The sequence below is a fragment of the Arvicola amphibius genome, chromosome X, assembly GCF_903992535.2.
Source record: "Arvicola amphibius chromosome X, mArvAmp1.2, whole genome shotgun sequence".
Lineage (NCBI taxonomy): Eukaryota > Metazoa > Chordata > Mammalia > Rodentia > Cricetidae > Arvicola > Arvicola amphibius.
This window is the reverse complement of record NC_052065.1, coordinates 132,344,568-132,364,200: the sequence shown is the minus strand read 5'-3', so window position 1 is coordinate 132,364,200 and position 19,633 is coordinate 132,344,568. Positions and strand designations below refer to the sequence as shown.

At 43.7% G+C, this 19,633-nt stretch overlaps 1 protein-coding gene across 4 annotated transcripts in view; it reads left to right on the top strand.

Moving 5' to 3' along the window:
• Positions 1 to 365: 365 nt before the first annotated feature.
• The window catches only part of Ids (iduronate 2-sulfatase), a 62,843-nt gene continuing 43,575 nt past the window's right edge, over positions 366 to 19,633 (top strand). For all 4 annotated transcript variants that reach the window (XM_038316896.1, XM_038316894.1, XM_038316895.1 and 1 more), the window contains exons 1-8: positions 366 to 641; positions 1,495 to 1,631; positions 2,273 to 2,450; positions 5,311 to 5,399; positions 6,408 to 6,608; positions 8,041 to 8,211; positions 13,027 to 13,153; positions 17,324 to 17,497. In XM_038316896.1, coding sequence (XP_038172824.1) covers positions 533 to 641; positions 1,495 to 1,631; positions 2,273 to 2,450; positions 5,311 to 5,399; positions 6,408 to 6,608; positions 8,041 to 8,211; positions 13,027 to 13,153; positions 17,324 to 17,497 — 1,186 coding nt within the window. In that variant the 5' untranslated portion in view covers positions 366 to 532. The remainder of the gene's footprint in view (positions 642 to 1,494; positions 1,632 to 2,272; positions 2,451 to 5,310; positions 5,400 to 6,407; positions 6,609 to 8,040; positions 8,212 to 13,026; positions 13,154 to 17,323; positions 17,498 to 19,633) is intronic.

The window sequence follows — 19,633 nt, the reverse complement described above, 5'->3', positions numbered from 1 at the left end:
TTTTAGGTATAGGATGGAAGTTTTCAAGGGGCTTCTTTGAAGAATAGGCAGCAAGGAAAATTAACATTTATAGAGAGATAAGGATAAGACTGGAGTTCCAGCTAAAAGGCACAGAACTAGCACGAGCAAAGAGGCAAGAAACTAGTTCAATAGCAAAACCCTCACAACATCAAGAGTCCTGTCACCACATCTTAAAAGGTGCTCTGGAAAAGCCGAAGCCCCTGTGCTTCCGGTTAAGGTCCCGCCTACTATGGCTGATTATGCCCACGTACCTCCGGAACCACAAACTCCACTCTCTAGAGGGAGGGGCTGGGGCAGTTGCGCAAGCGCATTCGTGTTCAGGCCAGCGCCTGGGCCTTTGGGCCTGAGGGTGCGGTGTCACGCAGTTTTCTCTGATTGCGTCTGTGGTGGTGGTGGTGGCGGCGGCGGCGGCGGCGGCGGCGGCTGTGGCGGCTGTGGCGGCGGCGACAGCTACCCAATGGTCCCGTTGTAACCTGAAGCCACTTTTCTTCAAGGCTGCACCAAAGCAGCAATGTCGCCGCCGCCGCCGCCGCCTGACTGGCGCCTTCTTGGCTTCAGCTTGTTGGTAGGCTCCTTCTGCTTCGCCCTGGAGTTCGCAGCTCAAGGCAACTCTGCTACAGGTGCCAATTGCTCGTTCTTTGCCATGTCCAACCCTGTCTCTGTCTCTGCCGATGTTTCTTCTTCCATCCATCCTAGGTTCTTTTTTTTCGCCTCCTTCACTCCCCCCCCCCCCATTTTGTTCCTGCTTACCCTCTAGCCATCTTTCCTTCCTTCCATCTGTTCAGCTGGCAGCAATCTTTCATCATTCCTCCTTCCTACCTCTTCTCCTTTCCGTCACATCATGTTTTTCTCCATCATCCCATCTTTCTTTTTTTCATTAATTTTTGAAGAATTTCATAAGTGCATGCAACATATATTTTTGTTTCACCCCCATTCCTCCCCCTAACTCCACCAGCTCCACCCACCCTCAACTTCATGCCCTCTTTTTGTTTTTATAACCCACTGAGTCCAATTTGTGCTTCTCATACGCACATGGGTGTGGGCCCATCCACTGGTGCATGTTACATCTGTCTAGCAGTCCATCCTTTTCCTTCCATCCCCCTCCCTCCCTCCTTCCCTCCCTTCGTCCATCCTTCTCTTCCTTCCTTCTCCCTCCCTTCTATCCGTCCTTCCTTCATTTAACTGTCTTTCCATCTTTTCATCTGTCTCCTCTATACCTTCCTTCTCTTCGTTCTTTCATCCCCCACCACCTTCCTCCCCCAGTCCCTGTCTTTCTTCTTCATCTAGGTGTGAAGACATGGCTGACACATAAGACGCTGACCTTTGCTGAAGCAGAGCTCTGGTTGCTCCTCTCTAGATGGACTGTTAAGGAGCTGGGGCCAGCCTTGATCTTCTCATTACCTTGATGGTGGTGGTGGTGGGGTTTCATTGTCAGTCCATGTGATGTAACCAAAGCCCCTCCCTCCTGTGCAGATGCTCTGAACGTCCTTCTGATCATTGTGGATGATCTTCGCCCCTCCCTGGGCTGTTATGGCGATAAGCTAGTGAGGTCCCCAAACATTGACCAGTTGGCATCCCACAGCATTTTCTTTCAGAATGCCTTTGCACAGGTATGTTTGGGAACCTTTAGGTGTGGGTATGTGTCTCTTTGTGTATACACAGTATGGAGTTGCATGTTGCTGCCCTAGAGATGATCTCCTTGAAAGAGGGAAGCAGAGCTTGGAAAATGGAGGCCTAGGCAAGCCTGTTCTCCACTTAAAAGGAAGCTTGTACCTGCAAGGCTCCTCTCCTCCTTGGGTGGAGACTATGCCCTGGCCCTGACATGCTTAAGACAGGCTTGGCCAGCTTTTAGCCAGAAACAGGAATTGCCTGGAGCTGAAAAATCCAACCTGTGGGTCTCCCAAGTAAGTTGTGGATGGCTGAGAATCAGCCATCTATCCATGGCAGTTGTCCTTCTTGAGCATCGCCCTTTCTGGGTACACAGGCTTGCCACTGCACAGGAACAAACTGCACACGCCCACACCCACACACAGCCCCCTGCTGTTTGGAGAGCCTGATGACTGTCTTCCTTTGTGCAGAAGACAATAATCTCTAGTACCTGGGCGAGGCCCGAATCCCACTGGTTAGCCTTGAGATCTGCGTGACTCAGCTGCCTGGCGGTTGCTGAGGACCTAGACAAGTTGCTTAGTTACCTTGAAGACTGCAGATACTGGCTGTGATGATGTTGACATTTGCTTCTGCTCTCTAACAGCAAGCAGTGTGCGCACCAAGTCGAGTGTCCTTCCTCACCGGAAGGAGGCCTGACACCACCCGCCTGTATGACTTCAACTCCTACTGGAGAGTACACTCGGGGAATTTTTCCACCATCCCCCAGTACTTCAAGGAGAATGGCTACGTGACCATGTCGGTTGGGAAAGTCTTTCACCCTGGTACTGTCTAATTACCGAAGCCTGGGCTCTCTTTTACTGTTCCTGAATAATGGAATCCCTTGCTGGGTTGGGGCTATGTTTGTAGTGATCTTTGCTGACAGGCTGGGTAACTTGTTGTTCATTGCTACATTTCTATGAAACAGCAACACCAACAAAACACTTCTTTAGCCTAGTTTCACGTTCACAGTCTAAATGAAAAAGAAGAGAAAGAAATTGTTTTCCTTTAGCTGTTGGAGGTGATGCTTTGGGACTTGAGCTGCTTGGGTTGCGGAAGTGCATTCATTAGCTGTTGCAGAGGCAGCTCTGGTGTCAGTCTGGCCCTTTACCTGACCCTGTGCCTTGCAGAGTGCCTGTCTGTAAAGCTGAGTATGAGGCAACCACATCTGAGGACCTCAGATGTCTAGAGGGCCTGTGTGGACTTGATGTCCAGGTAAGAGCTACAGCTTAGTGGAGGTAATGCTTTCTCTGTGAGTCATGTCAGAAAGAAGAAGGAAGTTGGGTGTCAAGTTCTGGCTCTGAATACTGCCTGATAAGCTGGTTGGTTGTTCACTTCCTAAATGAAGCATAGCTACCACTTTAAAACACTGATAGAAGGATCACTTGATTTCAAGAATGGAAAGAAAGCAAAGACTATAAAGGTGTAATTGCACCATCCTGAGGAAAGCTGCCTTTGATGTATTCCTGCCTGTTTTCTGGACATAGTGTTTTTCTGTACTTATGTTGTGTAGCATGAATAATAAAATCCCAGAGGCAGAAATTGGGGTTCAACCCGAAAACCAGAAAAGCAAGGCAGTCAAGCTACTAGAGAAGTCTTACCTCTACCAAGGCTGGGCGACCTCAAACTAAGCTGACAGCCTCTTTCTCTTCTCTCATTTCCCTCTAGTGCTGAGATTAAAGGTGTGACTCCCTATTGTTATAATTCATGATGTGGGTGACCTTAGGCTGTCCTGGTCCCACGAGGGGCCTTGGCTGGTGACCCACAGCAGGTCCCCTGGTGGGTGGGATACAGACAGATGCGCCAAGCAGAGAGAGCTTAGGTATAGAGTTTATTTAGTGGATATTCGGAATGGTTTAAAAGTAAGAGGTTATGAAGGACGGAAAAGGGGAAACAGAGAAAGACAGGAAAAAGACGGGGGAGGGAGAGGCAGAGACTGCCTCTTCAGAAGGGTGGACAGAGAGAGATAGAGAAGGGGGAATTAGGAGTGTGCAGGGCTTGTTTCTTGAAGGGACAGAGTATCCAGGTGACCAGCCAAACCAGCAGATTGCAACACCTAGTACTGGGATTAAAGGTGTAGGCCACCACCACCTGGATTTATTTTTGCATTGATCTTGTGTAGCCCAGGGTGGCCTTGAACTCACAGAGATCTGTCTGACTCTTCCTCCCAAATCCTGGTATTAAAGGTATGTGTCATTATTGCCTGACCTCTAGTGGCTTTAGCTTTACCTCTGGTGTTCAGGCAAGACTTATTTATCAAAATACAAATAATATACCACTACAATGTCATGTTTATAATTTTATAACCCGAGTGAGAGTAAATATTTCCCATTATATTACACTCCACACAAATCCCTTTTTAATGACAGCATTCACATTATTTTGGTTTTTCACTGCCATGGGCATCTCTGGAAGTAGAATAGACTACCTGAACAATAGATAGCATCAAGGATGTGGGCACCTGGTTGTAGTCTCAGTGCTGCCACTACTCAGCCATGCTGCTGACTTTGACTTTCACATACCTGGGAAGCTGGGACTGTAGTTGTTTTGATGCTCTACCAGGGGAGCTTGTCAATACAGGCATCTGGGAGTGTAAAGTGTCTTCAAAGTGCTAGATCCATTCAGATGATGATGCTTATCACCAAAGGGGACAGCTTGAGTGTCTCCAAGAGCCCTTTGTACATTGATTATAACTGCTAGGCTCAGTAGCTTTCTTCTGAAACCTAGCTGGCAGTTCAGGTTGAGAATAGTCAGCAGGTAGACTATGCCCTGCTCAGTTTTGAAAATAAATGTATCAGAAATCATTTTGTGTGGCCTAAAGCTAAATATCAGTTTAACTTGCTAGTTTGGTACTTAGAACACTTGCTTACGGGCATTGGGAGGGAACTGAGTGTTTTCTAGAGGAGGAGATTATACTTTAGGAAGGGAAACCAAACAAGGCCTGTTTGTTGATCTCCTTCCTGATGACTAGATTTAGGGATGAGCTTTTCTGTGTCTTACAGACCCTTACTTCCAAGGCACTTCTGCACTCTTGGCAGGTGGCAGTTCTTTCTTAGTTTCATATGCTATTTGTTTTGCTTGGTACCAGTAAACTACTAAGCTTTGGGCTGCAGCTATGCTTTACAGTTGCATACTTGGTCTTGGTGCTGAAGGCATGGGTTTGAGTCTCAGCTCATTCATCTATTGGGTTGGCACTGTGAAAGGCATGAGCCTTCTCTTAACCTCTGTATGCTCATCTGTCTCATGGTGGTGACAGTGCTTTTGCTTTCTTCTTAGGAGGTCGTTGCTTCCTTAGGGTGGGCAAGAGTCTCTAACTTGGGCTCCAGGGAACTGCAGGATATGGCTGGGCAGAGAGGGGACTATAAGGTGGGAGGAGACAGGAGCTCAGCACATTCAGGCTGACTGATCTTGTCATTTTGAGGCTTAGGAATTAGGAAGTTAGATGTTCAGTACTAAAATGATGACCTGGAGAGTTGGTCTTAATGGAAATGTATCATCTAGCTTGTGCTCTTGATTTTATAGGTGAGGAAACTGAGGCCCAAAGAGGGGGGAAGCTACTTGTATAGTTGTTCAATTTTAATCTGGCAGTGGTTATTAAAGGACCTTTCACATTTTATTCAGCGACTTTCTTTTCTCCAATTTAAGGTATATCTTCCAATCACAGTGATGATTCTCCATATAGCTGGTCTTTTCCACCTTATCATCCATCATCAGAGAAATACGAAAACACTAAGGTAAGTCTGTCCAAGGGCCGAGGAAGCACTGTCGTCTTGCCTAGCAAATGGACTATTAAATATATTGTATTTTCTTTTAAACTGGTTATGCTGTGATGTGTGTAGCTTTTGCTTGTTGTAATGTCTTATAGAAACAAACATTAGGATATTTAGCACTTGGTTTGACAGGCACAGTGATTACTTTTTTGTGAAATTCTTTCTTTATAATATTTTACTAAATAGTTCAGGCAGGCTAGTTTGGAACTTGCTCAAACTCAGGCTGGCCTCAGACTCAGAATCTTCCTGCTTCAGCTTCTCTCATGGTGCTGGAATTAGAGGCATAGGTCACCACACCTGGCTTATGGGATGTTTTTTATTCTAAAACCTTAAGTTGGGCCAAAGATATAGCTCAGTCAGTAAAGTGCTTGTTCTAGAAACATGAGGACCTGAACTCAGTTCCTAGCACCCATCAGAAATCTAGTTCTGGGGACTCAAGCAGGTCCCTGGAGCCTGCTGCCCAGCTACTCTAGCTTAATGTCTCAGTGAGAGCCCCTATCTCAAAAACCAAGGTAAATCACTTCTGGGGAACAACTGAGGTTGACCTCTACTTTTCTTGTGTACTGCCCCCCCCCCATGTGCACTGGCAAAAATACAAACACACATGTGTACACATACACAAATATAAATTAAAACCTTAACCTTATGTCTAATCATTTCACTTAATGGATTCTTGATGTTTACTCTGGATTGAAGTATTGAGCTAAGGATCGTAAATATTGAGATAGTTTTCGATAGTTTATTTGGATATCCTCTAATTAGTTATGGCCTGGAGACACAATTCATAGGAATAAACTGAACAGTATGTGTTTTTTTGCCCCTATCTGGAGAAAGGACAAACACTTCTGGTTTGGTTTTGCTTCCAATGTTCATGTTTTGAGGGCTGGTGATGGTGCTATTTGTTCAGTGTGTGACTGTCAGAATCGATTTATTGAATTTAATAGACCAATGTTATGCATTTTGTTTTGAAAGACATGTAGGGGACAAGATGGAAAACTCCATGCCAACCTGCTTTGTCCTGTGGATGTGGCAGATGTGCCCGAGGGCACCTTGCCTGACAAACAGAGCACTGAGGAAGCCATTCGGTTGTTGGAAAAGATGAAAATATCAGCCAGTCCTTTCTTCCTGGCGGTTGGGTATCACAAGCCACACATCCCCTTCAGATACCCTAAGGTGAAGAGCTTCTTGAGGGCTGATCCAACACAATCACTATTATCTGTGTTACTTATTCACCAGAGAGGCATTTGTGTATTGAAGGTGGTCATAACCCACTGGGATGCCCAATGGTTACTAGTGTACTTGCAATAATGGTAGTCTTAGAACTTGTAAGAATCTTGTAATAAATGCTTAGCTTTCCTCCACTGGAGGTTTGATTTCTTTGTTTGAGCTCATCATGTGAATGGGATTATATAATGATGTCCTACAGAGGTGAGATAAAGCCACCAAAGGGATTGTCTTTGGGAGAAAATAGGAGGAAACATGAAGCCAGCTTCCCCAACTGTCAATTCCTCCCTAAGATTCTCATATCATACCCTGTAGGAACAGGAGACAGAATTGCTTGTTGGCACTTCAAATCCTATGCTTCTTCTCTATATTATTTAGAATGTGTAATCCTGTCTAGGTATTCTCTGTTTTCTTTTTCCTGGGCCTGAGCAGCCTAGCCTTTTCATTTTACAAAAAATGTCGCTTGGTTATAAATGAGAGTACAGGCTTGGAAGTATGCTCTTTGATGTAGGCAACTTGTCTGATGAGCCTTGAGGATCTTGTCCTCACAGCAGGAGCTCTCAGCCCCTTTGGAAGAAGCTGTAACACTCAGTCTCTTCTGCTCCCTTGCAGAAAAGAATTCTCAAAACTGCCTAGTTATGAGGCTGGCCCTTATTTGGCAACTGGGAGCTTTGATTTGGGAGTGCCTAAGTGGTTTTGACAGACATGGTATATGCTGGATCACTGCTTGCCTTATGAAAGATTGAAATTTTATTCTGGTTAAGGCTGAGTGCCTGCGTGATCAACCCCATGTCAAAACTGGGTGCTGCAGTTTTTATGAGCTTCGCTGATTGGTAGTATTTTATATGCACTGTCTTTCAACTAACAGGGGCAATAAGAGCATCCTATGTGAAATCCCTGGGAAGGACTCTGAAGCTTGTCATTGATTTCCTTCAGACAGTGCATGTTTGGTTTTTCTTTGCTGATTGGGTGTGAAATCTTTTCACTCTAATAAAGGATCACTGTAAATGGGACCTTCTGCCAAGTCCTGTGAGTTCTCCTCATGACTCACAGAAGCTGAGGGAGATTGTGGGAGCCCACTGTCCTTTGCCATGCCTTTGGATGTTGGGAGTAAGATAGGGACAGGAGAAGGAGGGCACCTGTATATGAGAGAAGAGGACAGTTGCTGCTGTCATTATAGAAAACATGTTTTAACAACAACATTTTGTTGCTGTTTGAGCCATATGAGAGTGGCTTAAGGTAGAGAGTAGGTAAGGGTGGGTGAGTTCCTGGGGAGTATTAGCACCAAGTAAATGGATTGATTATAGGCTTTCAGAAAGCACAACCTTGTACTTTTGCCAAATGAGCAGCAACATTGCAGCTTTGTATGTTTTTCTCCTAGGAATTTCAGAAGTTGTATCCCTTGGAAAACATCACCCTGGCTCCCGATCCCCAGGTCCCTGATGGCCTACCACCTGTGGCCTACAACCCCTGGATGGACATCAGGGAGCGAGAAGATGTCCAAGCCTTAAACATCAGTGTGCCCTATGGCCCAATTCCTGTGGATTTTCAGGTACCAGCGGTTTACTTGGAGAGATATGTGAGGCACTGATGGTGTGGTACCAATGGTGAGGCCACATTTGAGTTCAAGGCCAACCTGTTTACATAGTGAGTTCAAGGCCTGCCCAGGCTAAGTAGTAAGCTCCTGTTTCAAAAAGCCAAAACAAACAAAAACCTTCTTTGTGGATTTCTGTTGGTATTTACATGGGCAGTGGTAGGTAGACTGTAGTGATGAGGCGAGCAGGCCTGCTTTTCGTCCTGCCTGGTTCTGCATGGCTAGCATAACACCCGAAATAATTACATGGAAACTGTATTCATTTAAACACTGCCTGGCCCATTAACTCTAGCCTCTTACTGGCTAACTTTCACATCTTGATTAACCTATTTCTACTAATGTATATCACCATTAGACTGTGGCTTACCAGCATGAGTCTAACCACCATCTGTCCTGGGTAGGAGAAGCATGGCGTCTGCCTGACTCTGCTTCTTTCTCCCAGCATTCTGTTCAGTCTACTCCACCTATCTAAGGGCTGGCCTATCAAAAGGCCAAGGCAGTTTCTTTATTAACCAATGAAAGTAACACATAGACAGATGACCCTCCTACATCATTTCCCCTTTTTCTGTTTAAACAGAAAAGAAAGGCTTTCAATTTAACATAGTAAAATTACATATAACAAAACAGTTATCAAACAAGAATTACAGTTACAATATTTATATTTATTTTATCTTTTATCATAACAAAGGAAAACTATAACTATCTATTCTTCAACTCCATCAAAGACTCCAGAAGGATATATTACCTAAGTAAATGAGAAGTAAGCAACTTACAAAACTCTAGAAATGACAGAGACATCTCGCTGCCTGTACAGTCACCCAGAGTTCTTTTGTACCATTGGGGCATCCATCTTCCGCCTATAGGCCCATAGTATCCAGCAGACATTTCCATGAAGCAGGAAAATTCAAAGACAGTTCACTTTCTTCTGTATTCTGCAGAATGTCTCGCAGACTCTTTCATGAATCAGGAACCCCCGAAGGACCATCTCACCGTTAGGCAAGTTCAGCAGTCCTCTCTCTGCGGGTTCTTTGTGTTCAGTTTATGCATCAGTCCAGGCAAGAGCAGTTTCTTGCTCATACGGCTAACCAACTCCATAAGGAGCCTCTTCGACGCCCATCTTCCTCTTGAAGTAGATTGTTGCTGCCAGGAGCAGACGTGTCTTATTGTCATGAAAAGCCCTAAGTTATTAAAACATTAAATGCCATATTCTGTAGTCTTTGAAAGATATGAAGAATGCCTATCTAAAATATATCTATGCACATCTAGAAAATCTAACTAACATGACTACAAGCTTGACTATTATTGATGATTATCCATTAACAACCTATATTTCCTAATTATACATTACATTTTTAAATGAACTACACAATCACAATACCTTAATCAAGAACATAAATACATATACATATAACAAAATTGACCTTAAATTTCTATCAGTAAACCAAGATTTATACCAATGCAAATTATTCATATCTATATCATATCCCCCTTTAAATGTAAAAGAACATTTATAAACAATATTTGGGAATATGGGCGTAGGTATTTCTCTCCAAACTTCTTCCTGCTGTATAGGGGCGCTGTTAATTAGGTCTTTCATGGTATAAGCTGTGTGCTAGGTTCATCTCAGTCCAACGTGTGCTTCATAGGAAATTGAGATGTTCAATTTACCAGTGCACTGCAAAATGCTTATCATGAAAGCAATAATTGTGTTGCTACTAAGCAGAGGTTCTCAGCTGCCCAGGTGGGCTCTTTGCTTCTTTGGTGAGGTCTATTCCTACTGTAGCCTCTTTACTCACCTCCTGTTATCGTCATAAATACCGTTTCTCTCATCTCTGCCCTATTTTCTTCTCTTTCTGTTTGCTGCTCTGCTCCCTCAACTATTGTTTGAGGGCAATGAAGAGTAATCTATTCTGGCTGTATCCATGATCTTCCTGATTTGCGTGGGTTTTTGCCTTCCTCGATCACTAAGAGTTCTCACTGTGGCAGATTCTGACCTTATTGGCCAACTCTGTCTTCTAAGTCTTCACCTTCCCTGAGCTCAGTGCTACTTTGTCATTGTTCACCAATCTAATATGGGACTATTTGACTCCTCTACTTCCTTGCCAGCCTTTCCAGGTCCCCCCTCTATTTCAGTATGCATAGCAGGACCCTCCTATATCTCCCACTTAGGCACTGCTCTTTGTCATTTTCAGCCCTCACCTTGGCCTCTCTTCCCATTCTCCCTATAGTTAGCCTCATCTGAGCCCTGTTATTAGATTAACCCAAGATCTACTCCAGCCTAGGCGTCCCTCCTGACTTTCTGACACACAAGCCTCCTTCTTGTGAGTGACTCCCAGGTTGATGATTGTGGAGACCCTGGTTCTGTTGTTTTCCATGTAGTTAGGCCACTACCCCTACTTTACCTTTTCTCCTTCCTCTTGCACTGTCTCCTATCAAATGGGAGCAAATCATGCTGTTGCTGACTGAAATTTTGTCACCCTTGGCTTTCTCATCTTTCTCTGACACCATGTTTCTTACCTGTCTCCACACCTGCTTGATCTCCCCAAATTCCTGTTCTGCCCTGTTCTCTGAACACATCTTTCTGGACCAATGTAGTATATTTTGCTTTTTATTTTTTTCCCATTTCTTCAGAAAGGTCTCACTCTGTAAACCTAGCTGATCAAAAATGCATGGTGATCCTTCTGCCTCCGCTTTCCAAGTGCAGGGATTATAGGTATACACCCCATGCCTTTCTGATTTTCTTTTAGCAACTGTGCTGAATTCTTCTTAGGGACCAGTAGTGACCTGATACTATTTTGTCTAAAGCCCTCAGAATCTGACTGCTGTTGCCATAAGACTTTTGCTAACCTGCAGTCTATATTGCATTACATCTATGTCTTGAAAGACCTTCTTGGCCTACAGCCTGAGACTTTCACTTTCTTGAAGAACTTCCAAGTGTATGTCATCTGGCCCTACTGTTTTTGTCTGCCTCCTATGTCATTACATAGCTCCAAATGAGCTCTGTTCTTCCATGACTCTACTCTCTTGTATGCATAACAGCTGTTGCTTTAGAAGCCTTCTGTGATCCTGATTATCTAGACCAACTAACTTGAAGGGTCATTCACATGTCTCAACCCTGGCCCTTCCCATAATGTGTATGTTTACTTATCTGTAGTTGTACCCTTATTAACTAGGTGTCTTAATAGGTCTGAGCATTGTACTTGCCTTGCTTCTTTATTGCCTTCTTTCTGTGACCAGCATAGGCAGGAGGTGTCTGCCTGAAGTTCTCCAGGCTCCAGACTGAAAAGTTTATTTACTAAACAGTAAATGTAGGCAGAGATTCAGCATGATCCTTCTATAAGCATAGATGTTTGTCACTGCAAGCAGATGAAGGGACAAGTCTCATGACTGCCATTACCCTAGCAATGACAAGTAGCATATCTCACAGGTCCATCTCATGAGTCAGAGGCCCTGAGGATAGTAAAAGATGGGGCTGATTTGGTAAATAGTTCTTTTGTTTCTTACTTCTTGGGGTGTAGTTGGGAGGAAGAATAGTATTTTCCTTAAGGCCCATGAACAGTATTCAGGAGTCAGTCCAGGAAAGGCTTATGGCTCCTTTACTTGTGGGTGTAGGCTGACTAGCAGTTCCAGCAGTTCCTCTTGGGTTGCCCTTCTTTATTCTTCTGCCCATTGAGAGTTTGTTAGAAACGGGCTACACTTGATACCTTGGTCCATGAAGTTAATCAATTGCCATTTCTTGCTGGGTAAGAGTGGGCACAGGAGAGGCCTACTCAGGGTCATTATTAGGAGTTAATTTGTGTCACCTCCAGAAAGCTATAATGAACTCTTTAACTCTTTATACCTCAGAATGTAGTCTGCTTTAAGTTAAGATGTACTCATACTGATCAGGTAAGCCCCTAACCCAATGTGACTGTTGTCCTGATAAGGAGATCAGGTAGGAAGGACAGAGACAGAAACAGATGCAGGAAGAGCTCCATGTGAAGATGGAGACAGATTGTAATGACTGTTGCAAGCCAAGAAACACAGGTACCTTTAGAACAGTGGTTCTCAACTTGTGGGTCTCAACCCCTTTGGGAGCTGAATGACTCTTCCACAGGGGTCACCTAAACCATCAGAAAACATAAATATTTACATTACAATTTATAATGGCACAAAATTGCAGTTATGAAGTAGCAATGAAATAATTTTATGGTTGAGGAGTCACCACAACATGAGGAACTGTATGTATTAAAGGGTTGCAGTGTTAGGAAGGTTGAGAACCACTGCTCTAGAACATTTAGAAATGGCCTCCCCAAGCCTTGATTTTGGATTTCTGGGTGTCCATGGCCGGGAGGCAATCGATTTCTAGTGTTTCAAGTCCCCTGGTGGCTTGAATGGAGCAGAGTGGTATCTTTGGCATCCTCCTCATCAGAGGATGGGTGACTCTGGAAATGCAAGGATTAAGGGATCATTTTCTGTTTCAGTGGTCATTTCTAGAGACTCCAGAATATGCATACCAGAGACAGGAGCAGTTAATGCCATCCATTTGTCATGACATGTATCCTAAAGTGAAAGCTGATTTGCTTTCAGACATGTCAGTTTGGTCCTGCAGATTGTTAGTCTGGCCTCTGCAGCAAATGGCTGCAGAAGGTAGGAAAAGGAATGTTAGGCTTAGGCTAAGAAAATCATCAGTCAATGGAGAGGTTGGGATTGGGAGAGATGTTCAGGTATACTCTTTGTATGCCAAGGCATTTAAAGTTGCTTTAACTCTTGTAATATTCTTTTCATTTGCAGCGGAAAATCCGTCAGAGCTACTTCGCTTCTGTGTCCTATTTGGATACTCAGGTTGGGCATCTTTTGAGCGCTTTGGATGATCTTCATCTGGCCAGCAACACAATTATTGCTTTCACTTCTGATCATGGTAAGCATTTTGCAGTGCACTGGTGAACTGAACATCTCAATTTCCTGTGAAGCACACGTTGGACAATTTCTACATACACAGGGGTATACTGTTGTGTAAAACAGCAGTGCTCTGAGTTCAGGATCATGGGGAGCTTTTAAGAGCAATTTACTTGTTCTTGGCCCTCCATCTTGGATATATGAGAATGGAGGCAGGTGCCACATCTTTTTTCTTTTTATCTTTGTGATTTCATTAATGACCCTGCATTTATGTGAGAGAGGGTTTGCTTTGGTGTATCTTAATGTTTTAAATTGTGTGTGTGTGTGTGTGCGCGCACGCATGTGCGCGCGTGCGTGTGTATACATGAGTAGTGCCTGCAGATGACAGAAGAGGGTTTCAGATCCTCTGCTGCTGGAGTCATAGACAGTTGTGAACTGCCTTACATGAGTGCTAGGAATTAAACTTGGGTCCTCGGTCCTCTGGAAGAGCAGGAAGTGCTCTTCCTGTGAACTGCTGAACAACCTCCAGTCCTCATGCACATTTTAAAAAGTGTATATATATAGGCTTCATTACAGCATTGTCAAATATATGTCATTATTCTCTATTAAAATTAATCCTCCCCTCTGCTGCCTTCTCCTGTACCCTCTGCTCCTCTTCTAGCTGGTTGCCTTCATCCACTAATGTGGTTCCTTCTGCTTTTTTGTCACATGTATTCCAATGATATATCCAACTGTCCTTCCTTAACATCTCTTTCTTGGAGGAAATTGTTTTAGCTGCCATTTCTAATCTAGCGATCTGGAAGACATTTATGTGGAGGTTCTCTACTTCCTTCTTGTCTAAAGACAAACCCTTGGCCTCTCAGGGATATGTGCTTTCTTTCTTACATATTTTTATCTTTTATTTTTTCCTTTTCCTTTAATGAAAACAGATTTTTTTTCTCACACAATATGTCCTGATTAGAGTTTCCCTTCCCTCTATTCCTCTCAGTTCCTCCCCACCCCCTTCCTATCTGATTTCATTCCCTTTCTGTTTCTCATCAGAAAACCAACAGCTTCTGAGGGATATTAAAATAAAATATAAGATAAATTAAAAGCTAACACATTGGAGTTGGACAAGAAAAACAGTGGAAAAAGAGCCTAAGAGAATACACAAGAATCAGAACCACTTGTTTGCAACTCAGGAATACCATAAAAACATTAAACTGGAAGCCATTATATATACTCCGAGGACCTGGTACAGACCTGTTTAAGCCCCGTGCTTGCTGCCTCAAGTCTCTGAGTTCCTATGAGCTTTCATCATGTTGATTCAGAGGGCCTTGTTCTGGTGTCCTCCATCCCCTCTGGCTCTTACACTCTTTCTGCCTTCTCTTCCACAGGGTTTCCTGAATCCCGAAGGGAGGGATTTGATGGAGACATCCCATTTAGGGCTGAGTATTTCAGGGTCTCTCACTCTGCATAATGTCTGTTGATCTCTGTATTTGTTCACATATTTGTTCCTGGTTGTAGCAGTCTAGACAGAAGCTTAGCAGAAGAATATTTATTTAGCCGTGAACTAATAACAATAGCTCTGTACTGAATGTTGTGGGTTAGGTTAAGTGCTGTGCCCTGGGTGATGCCAGAGCTGGTGAAGGCCTGTGGACTCCATATTTTGAATGCCAAATGAGAGCTCACTTTATGTCCCTGCTAGTTCTGTGCATGCACACCGGTCAAACTTCCCAGAGCTGACTCCTGATGTTCCACTGCTGGACTTCCTCACTTTTGTGTCCCCTAAGCTTCTTAACCCTCAAACTTTTAGCTTCATGCTACACAGGAACAATATGACCACTATGCTAGTGCCCTACAAACCTACTGGGTTGGGGCTGCTTTGTCTTGGAGAGAGCAGGGCTTCCCCTCACCCAGTCCACAGACGTGATAATCTGGAAAACTTCTTATTGAGCTCCTTCAGACTTTTTGAACACTTCTGTCTTATGTCTCCAGCGTCACAGACAGAAGGATGGACAGATTGCCAGAGCTCTTGCACATTCACAATGACATGATGTCCTTCTGAGTAGGAGACTACTAAGGAGATCAGTATGAGGTTCTAAGACCATAATCCCCCTTTCTCCCCCTCTCTCTCGAGTTATTTTATTATCATTATTTATTTGATTTTTAAATGTATATGGGTGTCCAAATTGCATGTATGTCTGCACATCACATATGTGCAGTGCCTTAGATGGCCAGAAGAGAGTCAGATCCCCAGAGATTGGGTTAGACAGTTGCTTGTGAGCCTCTATGTGGGTACTGGAAGGACTCAAACCCAGATCCTCTGGAAGAGCAGCCAGTGTTCTGAACTGCTGAGCCATCTCTTCAGCCCCAGTTTATCTTACCTTTATTTATGTGTGTATGTCTATATAAGTATCTGCTGTGTGAGTGCGGGTATTCTTGGAGACAAGCTGGAAGTGATTTACCAGACATAGGTCCTGGGAACCGAACTACAGCCCTCTGCAAGAGCAGTAAGCACTCTTCCCTCTTGACCATAATCTCTTAATAGTTCTGACACTTGTTTGTAGCTCCAGCATTGTTTGAAGAATGAATAAGGGAATTTGCAGGCTAGACTCTGCAATCTCCCTTGGCAAAAGTCACCAAATTTGGCTGTGATAAAGTACAGGGGTATGCCTGAACTTTCCTCAATTCACTCCAGCTTTTAGTGTCTGTGGTTATTTTTATAACATGAGATTCTTTACATACAATCATTGTCACTCACTTATGTCTTTAAAGCTTGCTCATATATAAGTAGGTTGGGACATTATCTTTTAGAGTGGACACTTTAAATGAATGCTGAAGATTTCTTTTTTATACTCAGGACTGAAAATTTGGATTATTTTTTCTTTCCCATATGAATGTACATGATATGTCTTTAAAAAATTCAAGATATTCTTCTTTATTTTTTTTTTAATTTTTTTTCTCATGGTTTATTTTTTTTATATTTAAAAATTTCCATCTCCTTCCCTCCTCCTCCCCCCTCCCTCCCCTCCTCCTCCCCCTTCCCTCCCCTCCTTCTCCCCCTTCCCTCCCCTCCCCTCCACCCATACCTCCCCTCCCTCCCTCTCAAGGCCAAGGAGCCATCAGGGTTCCCCACTCTATGCTAAGACCAAGGTCCTCCCAACTCCCGCCAGGTCCAGGAAGGTGATCGACCAAGCTGAGAAGGCTCCCACAGAGCCCGTCCATGCAGAAGAATCAGAGCCCAGAGCCATTGTCCTTTGCTTCTCAGTCAGCCCCCGCTGTTGGCCACATTCAGAGAGACGGGTTTGGTCGCATGATCCATCAGTCCCATTCCAACTGGAGTTGGTGATCTCCCATTAGTTCTGTCCCACTGTCTCCATGAGTGAACGCACCCCTCTCGTTCCTGACTTTCTCCCTCATGTTCTCGCTCCTTCTGCTCCTCATCAGGACCTTGGGAGCTCAGTCCAGTGCTCCAATGTGGGGCTCAGTCACCTTCCCCATCTGTCGCCAGCTGGAGGTTCCCTCACGGTCCCGACTTTCTTTCTCATGTTCTCTCTCCTTCTGCTCCTCATCAGGACCTTGGGAGCTCATTCCGGTGCTCCAATGTGGGGCTCTGTCATTTTCTTCATCTATCGTCAGGTGGAGGTTCTATGGTGATATGCAAGAAATAAGATATTCTTATCTGTGCATAGTTCTGTAGCTCTTCAGTCATACAACCTCAGTATTAAGAACTTGAAGTCCATGTCATAGCCAAGAGTTAGGACACAGGGCAAGGTAGTGGAATGACTAGCTTTTAGGACCCTATCATCCAGGAAGAGCTGCTCAGTACAGTTGAGTGGTAGAGCAGGTGCCTAATAGGTACTAAAGTGTGGACAGGTACTTGGCTTGGCAGGAGAGATGCATGTATTTGGAGCCTTTTGAACAGATAAAATTCAATGTGTGTGTGAATTTCTAGTTACTTAAAAAAAGATTCTATAGTTTGAGAATTTAAGTTTGTTCCATTTGAAGGTTTCTTCTTTGTGGACAGATATCTGCCTTCTAATAAAGCAGCATTTATGTGAACTAGCCTTTATAATTCTAGAGGAATTTCCTTAAGATATCAGCTTTAGTGTTCTCTGCTCTTTACATTGAGAAATGAAATTTTATCTAAAGTAAACAAACCATAATATTGTTACTAATTCTCTTTCATTATGTGCTTTTTATGGCCCAGGGTGGGCCCTAGGTGAACATGGAGAATGGGCTAAATACAGCAATTTTGACATCACTACACGTGTGCCACTGATGTTCTATGTTCCTGGAAAGACAGCCCCACTTCCTGGAGCAGGCGAGAAGCTTTTTCCTTACCAGGACCCTTTTGATCCCACCTCAGAATCAATGGATCCAGGTATAAACACACAGAAATGACAATGCCTTGCAGTGAGAGCACCTTTGGTTTAGATGGGAATTACTTTATCAGACAACTAGCTGTCCTACTTTGTGGTGTGTTGGAATTCATTCTCAATATTGTTTAGTGTTCATATATTTTTTAAGCATCTCCCATGTACTAGGTTAAGAATGCATGGCAGAGCCAGAGTTGACAAGAATGGTCATTGTATATCGGGGCCCTTAGAAATTATAGAGGGTCCAAGGAGCAAGTGATATTCCCAATGTGGGGAGGGCTGTTTGGAAGTGACAGCAACATGTCAGACCTTAGAAGAAGTATCTGTAGCCTGCTGAGACAAAGTCTCTCCAACATATGAGTGGAATGTTTCGTGTGCATGCTTTTTTGGGGGACCCAGTGCTTACTGAGAGGTGTTTTCCATTTTGGAGCTCATTGATCTACTAAAACACACCAGGTTAATCTGCTCTGTACCCCCAGCAGCAAAGGGCATTTACTTTTATTTCTACATACTATGCCTTCAAAGCCTTGAAAAACAGGCACTCTTCCTGCTTGTGTGAAGTGGCAGATGTAAGTTCTTGAGAGTTATATCCTGATTTTACCTGTCTGGTACACTTTCAGGCGCCAGTTACATACTTCCAGTGACATTTCTCTTTTCAGAGTGCTTTTCTGTGAGCTACACTAAGTCAGGTGTTCCCTTTTCTAGACTGACTGGCCCTGGGCTCCATCTTTAACACCCATGTCTTGCACTTTATGTTCATTGCTATGTAAATTGATCATGGTTTTAGATCATCATTCTGGCCTTTCTAGATTTCTGAGTTTGCTTATATCATCCAATTTTCTTTTTGCACTTTTAATTTTGTATGTTTCATGCTCTATGTTTCTTTCTCAACACCAAGAGAAAAGTTAGAGTTTCAAGGCATGAGCTTGATTCTTTATTGCTGGGACAAATCTGATAGGACTTTTTGAAACTTGTTGGCCCCCAAACCAAAGAAACACCTCCAGCCACGACCCTCCCCCCCTCCAAAAAATAATCTTCAAACTAACCAACAAAAAAAATCCTGTAGAGAGATTTGTAATCATAGCTACTGAGAGTCTGAGGTATAGAGATCACATGCTCAAAACCTGCCTGAGATACAGATTGAATTCAAGGCCAGTCTCTGTAACTAACTGAGAACTCAACTCAAAAATCAAAATTCAGGCTCAGGATCTAGCTCAATGGTAGAACATTTGCCTAGCATGCATAAGGACCTGGTTTGAATCCCAGGTAATGAAAAAAGAAAACTCGGAGTCTTTTCAACCTATCTTTTTTCTTTATTCCATATGTACTATGCAGTCCATCAGCAAGCATGCTCCTTTTCATTCAGAATCTGTCTCTGCCCATTCTCCTCAGTTCCACTGCCACCAGCCTTCTGGTGTAGCAAGTTTCTGAAGTCTCCTTGTTTGTGCCTTAGACTGTTTCCTTCTCAAGTAACAATTTTGAAACTCAAAGCAGAGGTAGGGCTATAGCTCAATGGTGGAGTTCCTATCTGAATGGACTGAGCCTTGACTTTTATCCCTAGCACTGTAAAGGTGAAAGTTAAAACCAAAAACGGAACCTCCAAAATCCAGCCCTCCTGTGTGCCCATCTCACTGAGGAAATTTCTTTACAATGGCTATCAAGGCCTTCCATGACTGGATTGCTTTCTCATCTCTTCTTCCTCTTGACAAGTATCCAGACCATTCTTTCTGTGCAACATCCCACAGTTCTAGTTCCTCTTGGCTAGATTGTTTTTTTCCAATGATGTATAGATGTGGTCATGTTGCCTTCTACTTTCATAGTGGTGTTTTTTTGTATGAGAGGCTTTTTCTAGGGAGACGCAATACATATGTGCACACACATCTACTCACCCCCGGAAAGGGAACCCACAACAGACCAAAGTAACAATTTCACCAAAGCCTAACTTGGTGAATCAGTGAGTTTTATTGGGGTTACTAATAGGAAGATGGGTGAGAGAATCCTCACAGGAGCACTGATGACTTAGAAGCAGCTGCATTACTGAATAGCCCACATGAACATGGTTGATGACTCATAAAAGCTATGGCCCTAGAGTTCTCGACATAAGTTACAAGGGAGCTTGGCAATTCTAAGAGATGGCCTGT